The sequence below is a fragment of the Artibeus jamaicensis genome, unplaced genomic scaffold (genome assembly GCF_021234435.1).
Source record: "Artibeus jamaicensis isolate MK-2021 breed Jamaican fruit bat unplaced genomic scaffold, CSHL_Jam_final contig_700, whole genome shotgun sequence".
Classification (NCBI taxonomy): domain Eukaryota; kingdom Metazoa; phylum Chordata; class Mammalia; order Chiroptera; family Phyllostomidae; genus Artibeus; species Artibeus jamaicensis.
The window spans coordinates 7,703,358-7,721,607 of record NW_026521930.1 but is presented as its reverse complement, the minus strand read 5'-3'; the positions used below and the strand labels follow the sequence as shown (position 1 = coordinate 7,721,607).

Genomic DNA, 18,250 nt, shown 5'->3' with positions numbered 1-18,250 from the left:
AAAGGCAACCATACATTGATGTTTCTCTCCCTCTCTCCTTCCCTTCCCCTCTAAAGATAAATAAATAAAATCTTAAAAAAAAATACCTGGACATTCAATAACTTCTATTAGAATTTACTCATTTACAAAGGAATAGCTGCTCAGATATAGCTAAGGTTTTTGGCCTTTTGATATGAATTATTTTTTTCCAAAATTTGTATTTTAAAAGATGGCCTAGACAAGAGTAGTTGAAGAGGACCCTGTGTTTAAACGTGCTTCAAAAAGGTGGGGAAAGAGAGGCAGGCTTCTCCTGGAAGGACTTTGGTTTCATCAGGCGAAGGGGCAGAAAAGGGGCTTGAGTTTAAATGCCACTTTTTTCTCTGCATTGAGAGGCAGGCCCAGTTTTTCCCAGGATTTAGCAGCTCCCAGGTCTCCAGGAGGAGAATACAGAGTGTTTTACAGTCTGGGAGGTGGGTGAGATTTTCTCCCTCTTTGTACCCTTGTTTTCCCTCAACGTGGGCTCGGTGGAGCCAAACCTAATTCCAAGTGGGAGTGGAATGCAGGACGTGGGTTAGGCAGGTAAGGAATAGCGTCACCTCTTCTGGGTAACACTGATTAAAAGAGCACGGACTTAAGGGACTGGAGTGCCCTGGAAATAAATACGGGGGGTGGGGGGTGGTAGACTGAGGCAAATTACAATGAAAAGGTATGGTTAGGAGAAGTCTAGAATTCCAGGTGAAAGTCAAAATCTTGTCTCCTTCTCTCAATAACTAAACCCAAGGAGGGGATGGAGTTGACAACAGTAAAGGTCGAGTTGGAGGATAGCGTTACAGTTAAGAGACCTGTTCGTGGGTCAGGCGTCCTGGGCACCCAGTTTGTACTGAGGCCAGGCTGTGCCGCAGTAGAAAATCAAGGCCTGGGCTTGAGGCTGGTAAGTCCCAGAGCCTTCCAGTTCTTTTTTTTTTTTTAAGATTGTATTTATTTATTTTTAGAGAGGGGAAGGGAAGGCGAAAGAGAGGGAGAGAAATATCAGTGTGTGGTTGCCTCTTGTGTGCCCCCTACTGGGGACCTGGCCTGAACCCCAGGCATGTGCCCTGACTGGGAGTTGAACCAGTGACTTTCTGCTTCACAGGCCTGCTCAATCCACTGGGCTACACCAGACAGGGCACCTTCAAGTTCTTTTTTTAAAAAATTTTAAAATTTTATTGATTATGCCATTATAGTTGTCCCATTTCTCCCCCCTTCATTCTCCTCCACCCTGCACACCCTCTCCCCCACCATTCCCCCCTTTTAGTTTATGACCATATGTCTCAAGTTCTTTAGATTTTATATTTCCCCTATTATTCTTGCCCTCCCCCTATCTATTTTCTACCTACCGTCTGTGCTACTTATTCTCTGTACCTTCTCCCCACTTCTCCTCCTCCCACTCCCCTGTTGCTAACCCTCCATGTGATCTCCATTTCTATGATTCCACTTCTGATCTAGCTGTCCTTTTAGTTTGCTTTTGTTTTAGGTGTGGTTGTTAATAACTGTGAGTTTGCTGTCCTCTCACTGTTCATATTTTTTATCTTCTTTTTCTTAGATAAGTCCCTTTAACATTTCATATAATAAGGGCTTGGTGATGATGAACTCCTTGCACTTGACCTTATCTGAGAAGCACTTTATCTGCCCTTCCATTCTAAATGAAAGGTTTGCTGGATAGAGCAATCTTGGTTGTAGGTCTTTGGATTTCATGAGTTGGAATACTTCTTTCCAGCCCCTTCTTGCCTGGAAGGTCTCTTTTGAGAAATCCACTGACAGTCTGATGGGAACTCCTTTGTAGGTGACTGTCCCCTTATCTCTTGCTGCTTCTAGGATTCTCTCCCTCATTTTAATCTTGGCTAATGTAATGATGATGTGCCTTGGTGTGTTCCTTCTTGGATCCAACTTCTTTGGGACTCTCTGAGCTTCCTGGATTTCCTGGAGGTCTATTTCCTTTGCCAGATTGGGGAAGTTCTTCTTTATTATTTGTTTAAATAAGTTTTCCACTGGTGGCTGTTCTTCTTCCCCTTCTGGTACCCCTATAATTTGGATGTTGGGACATTTAAAGATGTCCTGGAGGTTCCGAAGCCTCTCCTCATTTTTTGAATTCTTGTTTCTTCATTGTTTTCTGTTTGGTCATTTCTTTCTTCCTTCTGGTCCACTCCCTTGATTTGAATCCCAGTTTTCTTCCCATCACTATTAATTCCCTGTGCATTTTCCTTCATTTCACTTAGTGTAGTAGCCTTCATTTTTTCATCTAATTTGTGACTCAAATCAACCAATTGTGTGACATTCTGATCACCAGTGCTTTGAACTGTGCATCTGATAGATTGGCTATCTCTTCATCACTTAGTTGTATTTGCTGTGGAGCTTTGATCTGTTCTTCTGTTCTGGCCATTTTTTAAATCTTGTCACGCCTGCTACGTACTGAAGGGCTGGGCCTTAGATGTTCACCAGGGCGGGGCAACCTGGTCTCTGGGTTGTGATGTTGTATATGGCGGTGGGGTCAGAGAGGCAACAATGGTGCTGGCTCCACACTCTGGTGAATTTCAGTCCCTTCCGCAGCTTCCCCCAAGCAAATTGGGCCTTTCTGGTGCTGTTTCCCATGTGGGTGGGTTTGTGTACATTCTAGGACCCTGTGGGTCTCTCCAACGAACTCTCCTGTGAGCCTGGGTGTCTCTCCCTGTACCTCAGCCCCCACAGGTGTTTTCAATCCATGTTTTGAGACTTTATTTTCCAGCCCTGGGACCCTGGGCTGTGCGGTCTGTCTCGCTCCAAAGTTATCTGCACATGAACGTGGGACCCCGGGTCAGCCAACGCCTTGCACACAGTCCCTCGCTTCACACTCACCCCCTTGCTGGGTCTGCCTGTCGCCACCCTGCGCTCAGGGTCTTCAGTCACTGCCTGTGAGCCCAGGGTTTGCCTGTCGCTGTCTTGCGCACCTGGGATGCCTCGTGTGCCCTGTGCCACCGCTTTTTGTGCCTCGACCCCTCTCCACTTGGCCGCCCGACTCTGCCCCGCCTACTGGTCTGGATGAATGTGTCTATTTTAACTCCTTGGTTATTGGACTTTCATACAGTTCAATTTTCTGTCATTCTGTTGTTATTTTGTTTCTAAATTGTTGTCCTTATTTTGGTTGTGTGAGGAGGCACAGTGTGTCTACCTATGCCTCCATCCTGCCTTCAAGTTCTTAAGTAGACAATCCAATGGGGAGTCTTTGGGCGGGGTCGATTGAGTATTGCCCACACTGAGAACTACAAAGAAGAAGAGAGAAGGGAGTCTCAGGGATGAGAACAGCTGAGGGACAGGGGAAGGTTTGAAGAGGGCGTCCCTAACTCAAACAAACTAGAGGTCTGTGGCTGGAGCTGAGCGGCCAGACACAAGGTTCTGCTTCAGAGCCAGGCGTCCCTGGGCCTGGAGGGTGGACCGAACCAGCAGGGAGATGGTGAAGCCGTCCTGCCCAGCCGAAGCCCTATGAACATGATAGACCCAGAACCGGGTTTACGACAATGAGACAAGGGGATAAGCTGTCACTTTCCATTGGATGTTTTCATCCCAAGATTCAGAGAAACTTACTGAATGATCGCTGGCCGTGAAGATGGGTGAGAGGAGGCTACCACAGAGTCCAGAGAGACGGAGGAGTAGGACTAGGCTTCTCTCTCCGAACCTCACAGAGGCAGGGTTAGGGGGTTAGCCTGGGTCGAGCTTTCGCTGCCCCCTGCTCCCCTAGTCACAAGTCTCAGGGGCTGGGGAAGAGGGAGAAATAATGTCCCCATATGGGCCACCAAAATGTTAGGTGGTCAGTGACATGGGCTGTGAAAGAAGGGAAGAGAGTGTAGAGAGTAAAGTTTGTATTCACGTTCCTAGAGCGGAGAGGGGCACCATGTGGAGACACACACTAGCATGGAGGGAGGGGGCTTTGAGCTTTTTACCGGATTATAATTGGTTAAAAAAGGGGGGTGCTGTTGTGAGGCCCTGGGCTGTTGGAGTATTGTAACTCCAGGCTGCAGTTTGTTCCAGTGTTATCTTCCGCCTGTGGCTGTGGGGAGCGCTTAGTTCTGTTCTTGCTTCCCAGTACTGTCCAGTCCTGGGGACGGACTCAGAAGAGTGAAATGGGTTCAGGTTTACCAAGGTCACAGGCCTGCTCAGCAAGTGGTGCCACGGTAGCAAATGGCTCTGGCTTCGTCCTTTCACATTTTATACGTTTTATTATAATCATTTATCTCCTATTTTGGTCCTTGGTAATCTGATGAAAGTTATGGATTCTCTTTCCAGAAAAATACCCCGTACATTCAATTGAATAATTGAATCAGTGCCCCATCAGAGTGGGGGTGAGGGTTGGTTGGCTGAGGTGGTACGAAGCCTGCCTCCCAGGTTGTCTTCACTGAGCTACCGTGGTGGAGCTGAGACTGGCGCCTGGGACAGGCTGCCCGGGCAGTGTGCCCTCTGCTTTCGTCTGGTTCTGCCTTCCAGGGATTTGTATTCTGGCTGGGATTATAAAGGGAGAACAAGAAAGAAAGGATCCTGAATTACTCCCACTTTTCTCCTAGTTAGTTCTTAGAGCAGCCCTGTGTGGGGGCCCTTATTAATGTTCCCTTGTTACAGATGAGAAAACTGAGGCTCAAAAAAGGTAAGAAGCAGAGAGATCAGGGTTGACTCCCAAGTCTCCAAATGCCCAGATAATTAGTGAGCAAAATATATAATTGAGTGGTAACAATTTAGCACTTAGTCGTACACTTTCCCACACTGTATTGTATATCATTTAATACTAATTACAGGGTTTCAGAATGAGCTGAGGTGGGGTGGTTGAGAATGTCAGGGGATGGCTTCTTGGAGACTCTGGAAACTGAGCTGGGCCTTAGAGAGGATTTGGGTGGAGCTGGAGCGGGTGGAGCGGAGTTCTGGAGAAAGGAATAGAATCATGAAGGCATCGGTGGGATTGAGCATGAGTGGGAGCAGGAGTGGTCTGGGATAGCGATATTTAAATAATGGAACTCTGTAAATGTGAGCGTAAGTGACGTTCGCTGAGATCTTTGTGAGTGCCAGGTGCTGCGCTGAGCCCTTCCCACTGTCGCTGTGTGCAGCCCACGCTGGCCCCGGGGGGGAAGGAAACTCCACCCAGACAGATGCTGCCATTACCTCCACCTCATGGACGAGGAGACTAATGGCAATGTTGCCCTGCGAATTGGAGCCAGGCTGGACTGCAAAACGTGTTCTTCTTAGCTCAAGTTCAAAGACATCCTATTAGAAGTGGGTGTATTGTGAATAGTGGGAATAAGAAGACTAATCTAGGGCCTTGTTACTCAAAGTGTGGCCCAGAAGGAGCTTGTTAGAAATGCCATGCCCCACACTCCCACTTCTCCTGAATCAGAGCCTGCCTTTCAGCATAATTTCCAGGTGATTGGTGTGCACATTAGCATTTGAGAAGCACAGGCTGGTAAAAAGTTTGGCTGGATAAATGCTTGCGCTCTTCCAGTCTGCTGATGATGTCTTCCTCCTGGCGAAGGTGTATAAATGTGTTCCTGGAGAGTACGGGTGAGGGCCTGGGGCAGGCAGCCTACCACAGCTGAGATCTCTTCGAAGTCTCATATTTCATCTGACAGTATCATAGAATGTTTCATTCCATACTGTAATATGTCAGTGCTCATTTCAGTATTTCAAAATGGTTATGTAAATTGCCTTGGAGGAGGATCCAAGTTTCTTTAAGATGCATTGGATGGGCTTCCTTGTATCTTAAGTGGGGTGATAATAACCACTGCAAGGGCTGCTCTGAAGATCAGGGGAGAATCACGCATATAGGAAAGCTGCCTAAAGTGTCCACACGACACACGTCTTGTTGTTCTGGAAGGAATGGAGCCTCCTCCCCAGACCCAGTGTCCTGCATCCAGTGCTCCGTAGGCTCCGGCCTTGGGTTAGGAGTGACCCTCTGGGTTCCCCAGCCAGGGGGCCATTTCCTTGTCATTGGAAGGGAAGTAAAGACAGAGGGAGAGAGACCCAGAAAAGTGCGATGGACAGAGACAATGTCCATCCATGTCTGAGGCCAAAGAGGAAGGGTAGCCAGAGAGGCCCAGGCAGAAAGCTGGAAGAAAAGGAGGCTCACCCAGAACTGCCGAAGCTGGAGGAGGAGAACTGGGGCAGGGGTAGGTGGTCAGCCGCTCCCCACAGCACGGAGCGCTGGACAGGGAGAAGGGAAGAGCTGTTTATTACATTTGGGTAAGGAGGTTGGGGTCACCCTTGGGTAGGGGTCTGGCGGCGCAGTGGGCTCTAAGCCAGACTGTGACAAATGAAGAAGAGAACAAGGGGGATCTTTCCCCTCCATCTTCTCCCCAGGCTGATGATTTGGATTTTTACACAAATGGCATTTTTATTACAAATGTCTTACTTGCCAATTAAAACTTAATCCCTATAATTTGTGACTAGAACCAAACTGATATTCTCTCTTTGATTCATTACTTGGCAAAAAGTTATTTAAAGAACATAGAAAGTTGCAAAGCATCGTTTATAGTGTGATCCTGTTTTTGCTTAAAGGAATATGTGTTTGTGTGTGTATTTATAAGTATGTATATATGTATATTATAAGCAAAGAGAAACATTGAGGGATATATGTCAAATTATAATGAGGATTTTGCTAGTATATACCTGTCACTGTATTTTTTTAAAGATTTTATTTATTTATTTTTAGAGAGATGGGACAGGAGGGAGAAGGAGAGGGAGAGAAACATCCATGTGTGAGAGATACGTCGACTAGTTGCCTCTCTCGCACATCCCCAACTGGGAACCTGGCCTGCAGTGTAGTCCTGTGCCCTGACCAGGAACTGAACCAGTGACGGTTTACAGGCCAGCGCTCATTCCACTGAGCTGCATCAGCCAGGGCTCAGCTGAAACTTGTCAAGTCATAACTAAATCGCCTAGATACTTTTCTGAGCATGGGTGGATCCAGGCGCTCAAACAATGTCATTAGGAATCTCTCTCTGTCTCTCAGATCTGCTGTCTTTACTGACGTCATTCTCAGGCAGTTCCAGACCTGCGTCTCATCAGCTGAGCACTGCCGTGGAAGGGCAGCAGCTTTTTCCTGAGAATATCAGCAAAGCCCAGGGCTGGCTTTCAGGGGCCCAGCTGGGGTCATGGTTCAACCTTAGATCAGTGAATTACTGTGGCTGGGGAAAGCACTATGTTGGTTGGTTAGACCAAGGCCAAGGTCTTGTGACTCAAGAGGAGAACAAAGGCACTGTCAAGTGCTTCTGAGGAAACCAGTGAACTGAACGAAAGGGCAGAATGGTTCCCTGAAGGAAATCCAGAGCTCTGTTGCCGAAAGGGCAGGTGCAAAGCCCTAAATGTCAGCTCTAAAGGGGCCTTGACGCTCTGAGTCACATGTTTTTGTAATTACTGAGAGTTGTTTATAGTAAGCATGCATTTGTCTCGCAGTGGTATGAGAAAGATGAGATCCCCTCTTAAACAACTGATTTGCATCTCATCTGGTTCTAACAATTGAGAAAGGTTAGTAATGAGTGGGAGAAAAGAGTGAAGCCCAGATCTTGTTCAAGCCCTTGATTTTGTAGGGCATGGGAGGAATGAGCAGCGGTACTGGGACTCGCCCTTCTTTCTGTGGATCATTAGTTGTGTGTGTTCAAGACCCACTGGGCCATCAGGCAACCTCTGGGGCTCTGGGGCTCCAGAGTGACGCGCCTAGGGAGCCAAGCCGACGTCAAGGTCAGCTTCTGCCTCTGCCTCGCAGGCTGGGCGCACTGTCTGGGCCTCAGTAAGTGCCTGTCCCTGCGCTCTGGTGTCACACTGCTCTGTTTCTTTGTTTCAGGGTTACACTAAGGACATGGTGACAGACTTTGATGAGAAACATGATGAGTATTTAATACTGCTTCAGCAGAGGAACCGGTAAGATGAAGCCACTCGCCGGCAACCCTTAATATTAGCCCAATAAAAACCCGATTTAGATTTATTATCAGCATGCAGACTCTGGTTCACGTAGGAGTGGGATGCAGTCACCTCCACTCAGAGGCTGGGACTATTATCCTCTGCAATGCCAGCTCCTATTTCTCCGTTCACTGATTTAATTGCATCTTTTGATTGAGCTGTAGCTAACTGTTCCACGTGTAAGTGCTGCCCCCCTCTTGCTTTCCGGTTCTGTTCTGGGAGAAGGTGGGTTTGTCATGAAGAGCTAGAATTTGGCAGGGCCTGTGCCTCAATCACCGGGATAGCCCAGTCTGTGATCTTGCAGGCTGTGCTGGTCCTTTGAAATCTGAGCTGTAATCATGTCTCATTTTTGTAAAGGCGGAGTCATTTTACATTTGTGTTTTGAGTTGGTCCACATTTAAAGTTAAGTGAGTATGGATTTTGACTCCAGAGCGTTGGTTCTTGAAAGAGCTGACAGTGGATGGAGGCAGTGTTTAGTGACCGCAGTCAAAACAGGGGGTCTGGTTTGAGAGAAGCTTCGGTGTCCTCAGGGCTACGAGAATCTGCAAGGCCGGGGAAGTTCCGTTTAGTTCAGTGTGTTCGCCTTCAGGCCTGGGCCCTTGCAGTGAGCCAGCTCTGCAAACTCACATGCTGGGAGGGGCAGGGCAGCTTGGGAAGCTGGCTCAGTGGGGAGAGTGGGCGCCTGGAATTTTCACATTCCGGTGCTTGGCTCAGGCCAGTTGCTTGTGGGAACACAGACCCAGGGGTTCCTGTCCTCCAGGGTCGCCAGCGAAGCTAGAAATCTGGGTTTGTGTTGTGAAACCTCCTGAGTTTTAAAGCGTTAATAATGAATTGAAACGAAAGCACAAAACAAATGGAAGAACGCTGCAGACCACTAAAGCAAACCTGCAGGGAGGGAAGGATTGGGTGCTGATCTGGGCCTTTGTGTTGCCGGAATGAGCTAGGGGTCTTGCAGGCCAGAGGGCCCAGGCAGGGATTGTCATCCTGAATGCGGATTCAGCTCCTGTCTGACTAGCTGAACTCCCAGTTCTTGTCTCCTGGGGCCCTGGTGGCGTGCCGCATGGGACAGGTTTTTATGTGTAAGGTGGTCCCATGTGTTGTAGGGGTTTAGTGTTCCTGTCCACTGGCCCCTTCGCCACAGTCCACTAAGACCCCCAGTATCTATGACAACAGCACCCGGCCACATCCCCGGACACTCCCTGGTGAGGCCGCATCTCCCCCCGTGGAGAACTCCTGAACAGACAGCTGTCCGGGACCGGCCAGAAATGCCTCCTTTGCTGGGAGGCGGTGTCCGGCTCCCTCCAACCCAGGGGCGACCTCCAACCGGAATAGTGGAAGGGCCGTGCCGCCTGGCCCCATGTGGGTTTTTTATGATCATTAATGCCATGGGGCACATTGATTTCTATTCAGTGTCTGGCAGGCTGGAGGGTGCCTCCAGCACCTGGGTGATCGTTTAATCAAATAAATGTGACTTCTCTGGGAGGAGAGTGTCGTAGGAACAATTTGCTTCCTTTACTTGGAGGATCAGTCAGTGCATGATCAAAGAGGTAGCAGCCGATACAGCGTGTAGGAGAACACCCAGTGTGACAGGGTGGTGGCACAAAGGCGATTAAAAATATATCAAACCTGAGTTGCCATAACATTTGGGGGAGGTGCTGTCACCAAGAGGGAGCTGGCTTGGTGACGGGGAATCAGAAGGTGGAGCCAAAGAGAAACGCCTCCAGGTGGACACACAGGTGGAGGGGGAGCGCACCTTTTCTGTAGCGCCAGCCACCTGCCAGGCGCCTTGCTCCCGTTATCATTTCATTCAGCAGGAGTTCACCGAGTTCCTTCTCAGTGCCCAGCATCACCACCGGTGTGAGGAGCGCTGTGGTGAGGGAGATGCAGACTGTGTCAGTGCTCCTTACTGGCAGGTACAGAAGTGCAGGGCGAGGGGACTCTACCCAGCAAGGAAACTTGCTTATGGAGTAAAAACTGCTGGATGTTATCTGGCTTCAGGCATAGTTGGATCCAGGCACTCAGATTATGTCACCAAAATCAGTCACTGTCCATCTCTTAGATCCGTCTTCCCGTGTTGGAAGTCATCTCAGGCAGGTGCTTCCCTCACGGGGGCCAAGGCAGCTCCTGGAACCCCCACATTTATATCCTACCTGGAGGGGAGGGGATACTCCTTTCCTAATGGTTCCAGCAGAAGTGCTGGTAAGGGCTCCCATTGGTCAGGCTGGGGCCCCATTTCATTCCTGAGCTAATCACCCCCTTTGTCCAGTCAGGTGGCATGGTCTGAAGGGCCACTTGTTGGCCACCCATTAGGCTAGGGGTGGAATGAGTCTCACCCAAACCAGGCAAAGTAAGGACTGGGTTAAGTAGGGAACTACGTGGAGGAAGTAGGGAATCTATAGGGCTGCGATTGGAAGATTGGGGGCAGGTGCTGGGCAGGCAGAAAGAACGGGTGTCCACCACACAGCCCTTGCCCTGGAGGAACTCCCCAGGCTTTGACAAGTGGGCACCAGGCCACCTATAAGGGTGCAGAAGGAGCAGACAGTGACCACAGGGTCACTGGGGAAGTTGGGAGATGTGGCGTGCCAGTTTGCTCTGCACGGACTCGTCCAGAGGATGCCTGGTGGTTCTGAAAGATGGACTCATGCTCAGCAGGACTCACGAGAGTGAACAGAGTGATCACAGCACTGAGATATGGGGAGGGAGTGAAGAGCCAACGGCCAAGGGGCTGCAACACTCACCTCTCAACTGTGGAGGGCGGGCCAGACGCAGAAATCCAGCAGTTGTATAATTTGCTTTTTGGAAAATGTCTTTGAGGGAGACTTACAGGAAAACATACTCATATGAGAGGCAAACCTACTGCCTCAAGAGGAAATTCAGGCAAAAAGAAGGAAGGGGAGAACCAGCACCCAGTGGTGGCCTCCATGGGCTGGTCTCTGAGTGGGAGCCTCAGCCTGGTCTCCGTTCCATTCCCGCGGTGACCGGAGAGGTGCAGGCATTCTGGTCTCATTTTACAGAAGAGAAACCTGGGGACCCGCCCCAGGCCATGCACGCTGGGGAAATGGCGAAGCCTCCCGGCGGGGAGGTTCGTCCTCCACACGAGCCACCTCCACCCACACGGACCGGGGTGGTGACACCCCAGAGAGTCAACGCCAGAGCCCCTGGGCCACCCAGGTTCTGGAAGGAGTGGCAGGGTGTTGGCACCATTGCTCTCTGCTCCCCCATGCTTCAAGCTGGACTCCAGTGCCAGCACCTCCAGACACCCCCAGCTGGGGGGGAGTCACTGCTCCTTCCCCGAACCCTCCTTGCTCAGGGCACCTGTGGTGATACTTGGTAAGGGGACAGGAAAGACCAGAATGGTGTCTGGGAGACAGGCCTGGAGCTTTGCTGACCGGAAGTTAGATGTTGGCTGCTTCCTTGGCTCCCGGGCCTTGGGCATGCTTTCCCACAAAACAGGCCAGTGGTAGGACTTGAGTCGTGGGGCCAGGAAGGGTTCAGCGAGACAAGGTACTTGAGGGTCCCTCATAAGTCCACCACCCAAGCTTGATTTCTTCATCATCATCCTCATCATTTACTGTCAAACACGGCTTCTCCCTGAGTTGACATCCAGATAGCCCTAGAATGCCTGGCCCGTAGAGAACCCTCAGTCGACCTTTGGGAGACCGAGGTCCGGAGGAGCCATGTGGCTGGTCCACAGCCACAGAGCGACCTCCGGGCTTAGAGACGGGGGTGTTCAGTCTTGAACCCAGCCACAGTCGGGCTCGTGAGCAAAGCACTGCCTGCGCTTCGAGCTCGGCCGAGCCCTCTCACACCTGGGCCCTGCTTGTGCTCCAACCATCTAGCCACAGCCTGTCATGTTCTCTGTCACTCCCTCATGACAGTCTGGGTGCTAATTCCTGGTGTCTCCACTTCCTCTTCTGTCCAAAAAAGCTCTCTGGACAAATGAGGTCAATATGGGCTAAAATAGAAATGACGACGCCTCTGTGCATTAGGTACATGGTGGCTGAGTCAGGACGTGCTCCTGCACCTTCTCTCCTCACTAGACCTGGAGTTACTAGGGGCCACTTGTCCCAGAAACAGGTCTCAAGAGTGTCCCTCACTGTTCTTCACACTCAGCGTGGACCTCCATGCCCAGGGGCTCAGGTTCTGAGGGTGGGGAGGGAGGAAGGAGGGACTCACACTCTACTGTGCTGTGCAGGGAGGCCCGTGCTGCAGACGGACCAAGCCCGTGAGACAGCAGCGCGGACAGGCAGCAGGGGCAGCAGCTCTGTCTTCATCTGCAGTAGGGCAGGGCCTCAGTCTAGTGTTTCTGAATCCCCTTCACCTAGGGCCGCTTTTTATGCAAAGCAGGCTATCAGTTTTTTTAAAAAAACCACTTTCCTTTGATGCCACCTGAATGTTACTGAACTACTCAGCTGCGGCAGAGAGTTCCTTTAGCGATTCCTTTCACAGTTTGAATAATTATCTCCTCATTTATCAGCTTCATCAATCCTCATTTTCATAAATTATCCTGCTTAAAAGGAGGCCCACATGGGGCACCAGCCCCAGATTCTGGGGACTTGGGTGCCACTATAACCATTAAGGCAGTGCCAGGAGACAGGGCAGGCTCCAGAGGAAAGCTGAGGCAGGCGCTCTCTGCCAGGTGGTCAGATTCTGAGCCCTCCTCCCATGTTGGGGCCTCGTAGGGCCTGGGCTCCCGTAGGGCCTGGGCTCCCTGTGGGCGGTCCTCTGCTTCTCTCTCTGAGACTGCTCTGTCCCTGGAGGGAGCCCTGTGGCTGTTCACTCCAGCCAGAGCGGCCAGTGCTGTGTTTGGGAATTGTCTCCTAGTTACTTGTGTTTTCCTTCTGTTTTGTGCTGTTGCCCCACAGTCAGGCCCCTCCCAGGCTTCGGAAGTTGGCAAGAGATAAACAGTCTGTAATAAACATTCCTACCACTGTCTTTGAAAAGATGGATGTAGCGACTGCTCAAGAAACATTTAAAAACAAAGAAATCACCCATAATGCCACCACCCTACCTTAACAACGGATTGAATTTTTACATTTATCACCTCCCATTCGGGGTCCACAAACACACTTTTTTCCAACTTAGCACTTACCGCATGTGTATTGTTTTTATTCTGCCATTTTCACTCCCCCCTGCCTGCCCCCCCCCCCCCCCCCCACTAAACAGATCCTAAGCAACATCCCAGGTTTCAGCAGATTCTTTATAATTGTAGTGGCTGCGTGAGAGCCTGGCTTCTCCTTTCTGCTGTTGGACGTGTGGGTTGCTTTCAGGGTTTTGTTATGACTGATTAGGAACAATTTGCCGGAATGTGCTTAGGGCAAAGACCAAGCAAGTGACATTTTCTATATTTTTATTTTACTTCTGAGAAGTTTCTGTGAGTTACCAGCAGTATCTAAGTTTGCCAGTTTCAATATCATCTCAGTAGCTTTAGAAGTTGTCTTCATTGTGGTGAAGATTCTGCAGCCAAATTGCTCAAGTTTCCATCGTAGTCCTGCCACTAGACGAGCTGTGTGACCTTGGGCTAGTTACTTAACCTCTCTGTGCCTCAGTCTGCTTATCTATTAAATGGAGATAATAAATGCAGTTACCCCATAGATGGTTGTGGTGATTAATGGCAATCCTCGTTACTCACATTATTTCATATTTGTGAATTCATCTGCCAAGTAAAATGTATCTGTAACTCCAAAACTGATACCTGCGTGCTTTCGCAGTCATTCTCCGTTGTCTGCACGTTCTGAGCTGAGGTGTAGAAAGCGACACTGCCTTCGTGTGTCAGCTCTCACCCGGGAACCAGGACCCTCTTTGTGCTGTGCTTAGGGCCGTGTTTTCCACATCCTCGTGCTTTTTGTTGGTGATCCTGCTGTTTAAATGGGCCACAGGCATAGCGCTGAAGTGCTCTCTAGTGTTGCTAAGTGCGAGAAGGCTGTGGTGTTTCTTACAGGGAAAATGCACGGCTTAGGCGAGCTTCCTTCAGGAGCGAGTTGGAGTGCTGCTGGCCATGAGTTCAGTGCAAATGAATCAACTCTACTAAACGAGGGCTTTCTACAGAAACACACATGGAGCAAGGTTATGTTTCAGTCAGTTGGGGACAACGTTGTAACCAGAGGCTCGCAGGAACCAAATCCTGTATTTTCCCCTAGGAGCTGTGGTTCACTGATCACTAATTCGGTGTTTGCAGTAACTTTACAGAATGTAACCACCAAGAATAGTGTAACTTGAGTGCTGATAGGAAGTGTTTGGGACAGAGTTGGGCATGTGCTGTGTACCTCGTATGTCACAGGTGGCAACCACAGGCCCGGGGGCCGGTCGGGCCTGGCCCCTGTTTCTACCTGGAGGCAGCACCGAGCTCTTGCCTAACTGCTGAGGAGTAGTTATATTTACGCAGTCCTGAAGTTATATTCAGCCCTTTGAAGGCCGTGCCAGGCTGATGTGGCCCTGGCGAAAATGAGTTTGACAGCCCCGTTCTCCGTGATTTCTGTCATTTTCTAAAGTGCACACTTTGCCAGTGCGGCAGGAGTCGATCACTGAGGACGGAGGACGCACGCCCGTCGCCGTGCTGGACGTCTGTGTTTCATCCTGTGTGTCAGTCAGTCTAGCTGTGGGGGTGCACACAGGCGTCAGAGGGGAGCAGCTCTGGCGGGCGGAAGAGGACACTACACGCCGTTTGTGGCAATGCACGGGTGGGGAGGGGGCCGAGCCCGAGGGTCAGGCGGGCTTTCGGGGAAGCGGAGCTGGACGCCCGGCCGTGCTCCGGCCCAGACCATTTAGCGTAAGGGTGAGATAATCACATCATTAATCTTAACAGAACCTGCACTGATATATTTTTAACTGCATTTGAATAAGAAATGATGACAGTCGAGCTAACAGGGTGAGTGAGAGCCCTTTTCGCACTGAAGCAAAAACTCAGTCTGCCGGCCTACTGGGGGGTGTGCCAGATTTGCTGGCATGCTACGTGAAATCTCTCTCACAAAGGCTCGGCCCCCAAACCATTTTGCTTCCACACTGAACCAAGTGCCACCACCCACAGCACTGGAGATGCACGGCTTCGGAACCGTGCCGGCTTTCCATCTCTGCCGCTGCGGGGCCGGCGTGTGCGCCTTCGTGCTTTGCTAATGTGTGACTGAGTCTCAGAATTAAATCAGAAGCAGCCCTCCAGGACTTGAAGCAGCCTTCCCCTCGCTGCTGCCCTCCATGTGTGACAGGCTTCTTAGGGGCTGTGGACACACAGCTGGTGGCACCACCCAGAGCAGCAGTTCCATCCCCGTGTGGGGGTGGGCAGTGGCCTGGCTCATATGATGAAGGTCAGGTGGTCACTTGTCTTCCAGAATATTGAAGCATCTGCAAACCAAGGACCCCGTGCAGTTGAGACTGGAGCACTTGGAGCAGGGCTTCTCTGTCTACGTCAACGGGGCCAATTCCGAAGTGAAGACATTGCCGCGGAAAGCTGTCCACTCCGACTTCTCCAGAAGCGCCTCGCAGCCCGAGGGGACACAGGGTGAGCGCAGGTCCTTCCTGGCTACGCGGCAGCTTAGTTAACTGAGTAGAACCACAGAGCTGCATCCTGTGCACGTACACTCATCAGCAAACAGTGAGGTAACCTCTGCAGGTTCACAATACCTGCTTGGCTGGAAAGAGAGAGAGCACATGTGAGTGAGGGAAATCCTTTTTTAAATCTTTTAAAACTAGTCTTGGCCTCTTCTGCACCAGGGCAAAGGTCAGAGCAGTGAATTCCTGGCTTTTACATTTCCTGGGTCTCGGGTGCCTTCATGTGAGGAAATGCTGGGATAATTTTGATGATGCCCGATTGTCAGCACCTAATCACTGTTTGGACTCCACTGTTCACTTCTGACTTTTGTTACTCCGTATTCTGCACACTTTAAATGGTTTTCAATGTGTCCTATAACAAAAGCCCAGAAAGTCCGCGAAGTCGAGGAGAAAGTGCCCACGCCATCTGCAGGCCCAACGTAGTTGCCCAAACGAGTTGGTGGTGGAGCGAGTGAAGCAGCAGAGCACGTGGGGGCGGGGCCCAGCTGGCCGAGCTGCTTTGGGGAGGCCCTGCTGTCCCTCTGTGCCTTTGTTTCTTCATTTTTAAAATGCTACTAGAAGGCGCCTGTCCTTAGGGTGCCAGAGTGCCCTTCAGAGCAAGCGGCTTTGCCTAAATGACCAGTGTGCTCTGAGTTATAGCAAGATGAGTTGGAATGAGGCAATGCTGTGATTGAACCCTGTTTTGCCACTTTCTAGCTCTGAGACCCCTGGCAAATGGGTCGTCTGTCTCTGACCCTCAGTTTCCTCTTCTGTAAAATGGGAATCATTATGCCCACCTTGCAGGCTTACCAGGAAGATTAAATGGCATAAGAAATGTAAAGTTTCCAGCACACAATAATCTTAATTTGTATCCTTACCACAGGTATGGTAAAGTCCCAAGCCATTAATTGGCACTGAAAGTCAAAACAACAGGGTGATAAAAGGAGAAAGTAATGGTCCCAAACCTTCCCCAGGAGAGTCACGTGGTTCAGCTGGGAGTTTAGCAGGAGCTTCCTAGCCCCCAGGGCAAAGAGGAAAAGCAGACCGAGCTCCTAGCTTTCCTGCTGGCGGACCCCTTGACCTGCTGCCAGGCAGGAGAAGCAGGCCTTTCTGAGCCCGGATTTCAGGGAGGGACAAACAGTAGGAGTCTCTGCACCTGGGCCACCAGCAGGAGAGTCGCTTATTCCACACAAATCTGCCCCCTCTATCTTCTGTTACACAAATGCTGGCCTGTGGTACACATCGTCCTGTCCCTTGGAGATTGTTCTTCTTGTATGTCGTCGACCCGCTCCATTTGGCTGTACGTTGTTACAGATATCACTATCATTCCAGTTTTGCTGGGCACGTAGCTTGTTTTCTAACGCGTTGTTGCTACAAATGATGCTGCAGTCAGTAACTTCCCACACGGAATTGTGGATGTACTGATATGTATTTAAATGTGAGTTACGAAACTGCCAGCACTGAGAGCTTGTCATCAGTGCCTCACCAAGTCCCCCCCCTTGTCTCTGGTGCAGATGGTGGACGAAGAACTCTGTTTCGAGACGCCGAAGAAGCTTTAAGGCGCAATTCACGCACAGCCCCCAGCAAAGTCCAGCGCCGCGGATGGCACCAGGTCTGGAAACTCGGGCAGAGTCAAGACCGTGGCCCCGTCTCACACTGTAGAATGAGGAGTGGGGTTATTGCGGGGACAGAAACGTAGTCAGGGCGTCTGGGATTTGCGTGGGCAGCGGTGGGTGTGGCGGGGCACTGCCACGGCGTCCGCTCTGCGTGTGGCTCCGGCCTCTGGGGGACGGAGGAGCCCGTGGGGTCCTCCAGCCTCTCTCCACGTGATCGTCTCTTCTGGAGTGTCACAGGTCAGACTTACAGCCCTTTCATGGTGATGCATTCATGATTCATGTAGCTGGGTTTTTTTAAAAATATTTTATTTATTTATCTTTAGAGGGGAAAGGAAAGAGAGGGAGAGAAACATCAATGTATGGTTGCCTCTCGTGCGTGCCCAGCTGGGAACTGGCCTGCAACCCAGGCATGTGCCCTGACTGGGAATCAAACCGTGATCCTTTGGTTCTCAGGCCCGCGCTCAATCCACTGAGCTATGCCAGCCAGGGCCATGTAGCTGTATTTTATTGAGTACTTACTATGTGCCAGGCACGGTCTTAGATGCCAGGGATGTGGTGGGTGAAGAAGACAGCACCTGCCCCACAGACCTGAGATGTGACTTTGGTTGCTGCTGAGGCTGGTGCAGCCGGCATCTTGCATTTTTGAGCCCCATTTTTGAGCCCCTACTGGGTGCCAGGCATGGGTTCAGCTCCTGTGTGCCCCCTTCCCTTTGTCCTTACAGCAGACCTACAGGGTAACTTCCAGTGTCCTTCCTCTTTTAAAGGAGCTGAGGAGACAAATGCTCCCAAGGTCAACTGCCAAGAAGTGGCAGAAGCAAGACCCAAACCCAGATCTTTGGCCCCAAGCTCAGTATTCTTAAGCATATAGTCCGTACACCTCACCTGGGAGTTACTTGCATCTCACCAGGGACCTGTGCGTCACAACCGCCCCCACCCCCCATGTCCAAATTGGCTCCAAATTGTCTGGAAGGTTTTTAAAATACTGATGCTCAGGCTCCACCCCCCGAGATTCTGACTCATTTGGTCTGAGGTGAGGCTTAAGCGGTGGTGTACATACTCTTTCATCCTCTGCTCGCCAAGGTGGGAGAGAGCTGCTTATAACATTTTGCACCGCACTATATGTATGGGTCTCCAGGTAAATACTTACAGATACTTGATTGGACCAACTTTGTAAGAATGCT

General features: G+C 50.5%; 1 protein-coding gene across 4 annotated transcripts in view; it reads left to right on the top strand.

The window, feature by feature from the left end:
- The window catches only part of KATNIP (katanin interacting protein), a 194,420-nt gene that overhangs the window by 50,617 nt on the left and 125,553 nt on the right, over nt 1-18,250 (top strand). For all 4 annotated transcript variants that reach the window (XM_053671630.1, XM_053671629.1, XM_037140018.2 and 1 more), the window contains 3 exons: nt 7,814-7,890; nt 15,255-15,424; nt 16,968-17,065. In XM_053671630.1, coding sequence (XP_053527605.1) covers nt 7,829-7,890; nt 15,255-15,424; nt 16,968-17,065 — 330 coding nt within the window. In that variant the 5' untranslated portion in view covers nt 7,814-7,828. The remainder of the gene's footprint in view (nt 1-7,813; nt 7,891-15,254; nt 15,425-16,967; nt 17,066-18,250) is intronic.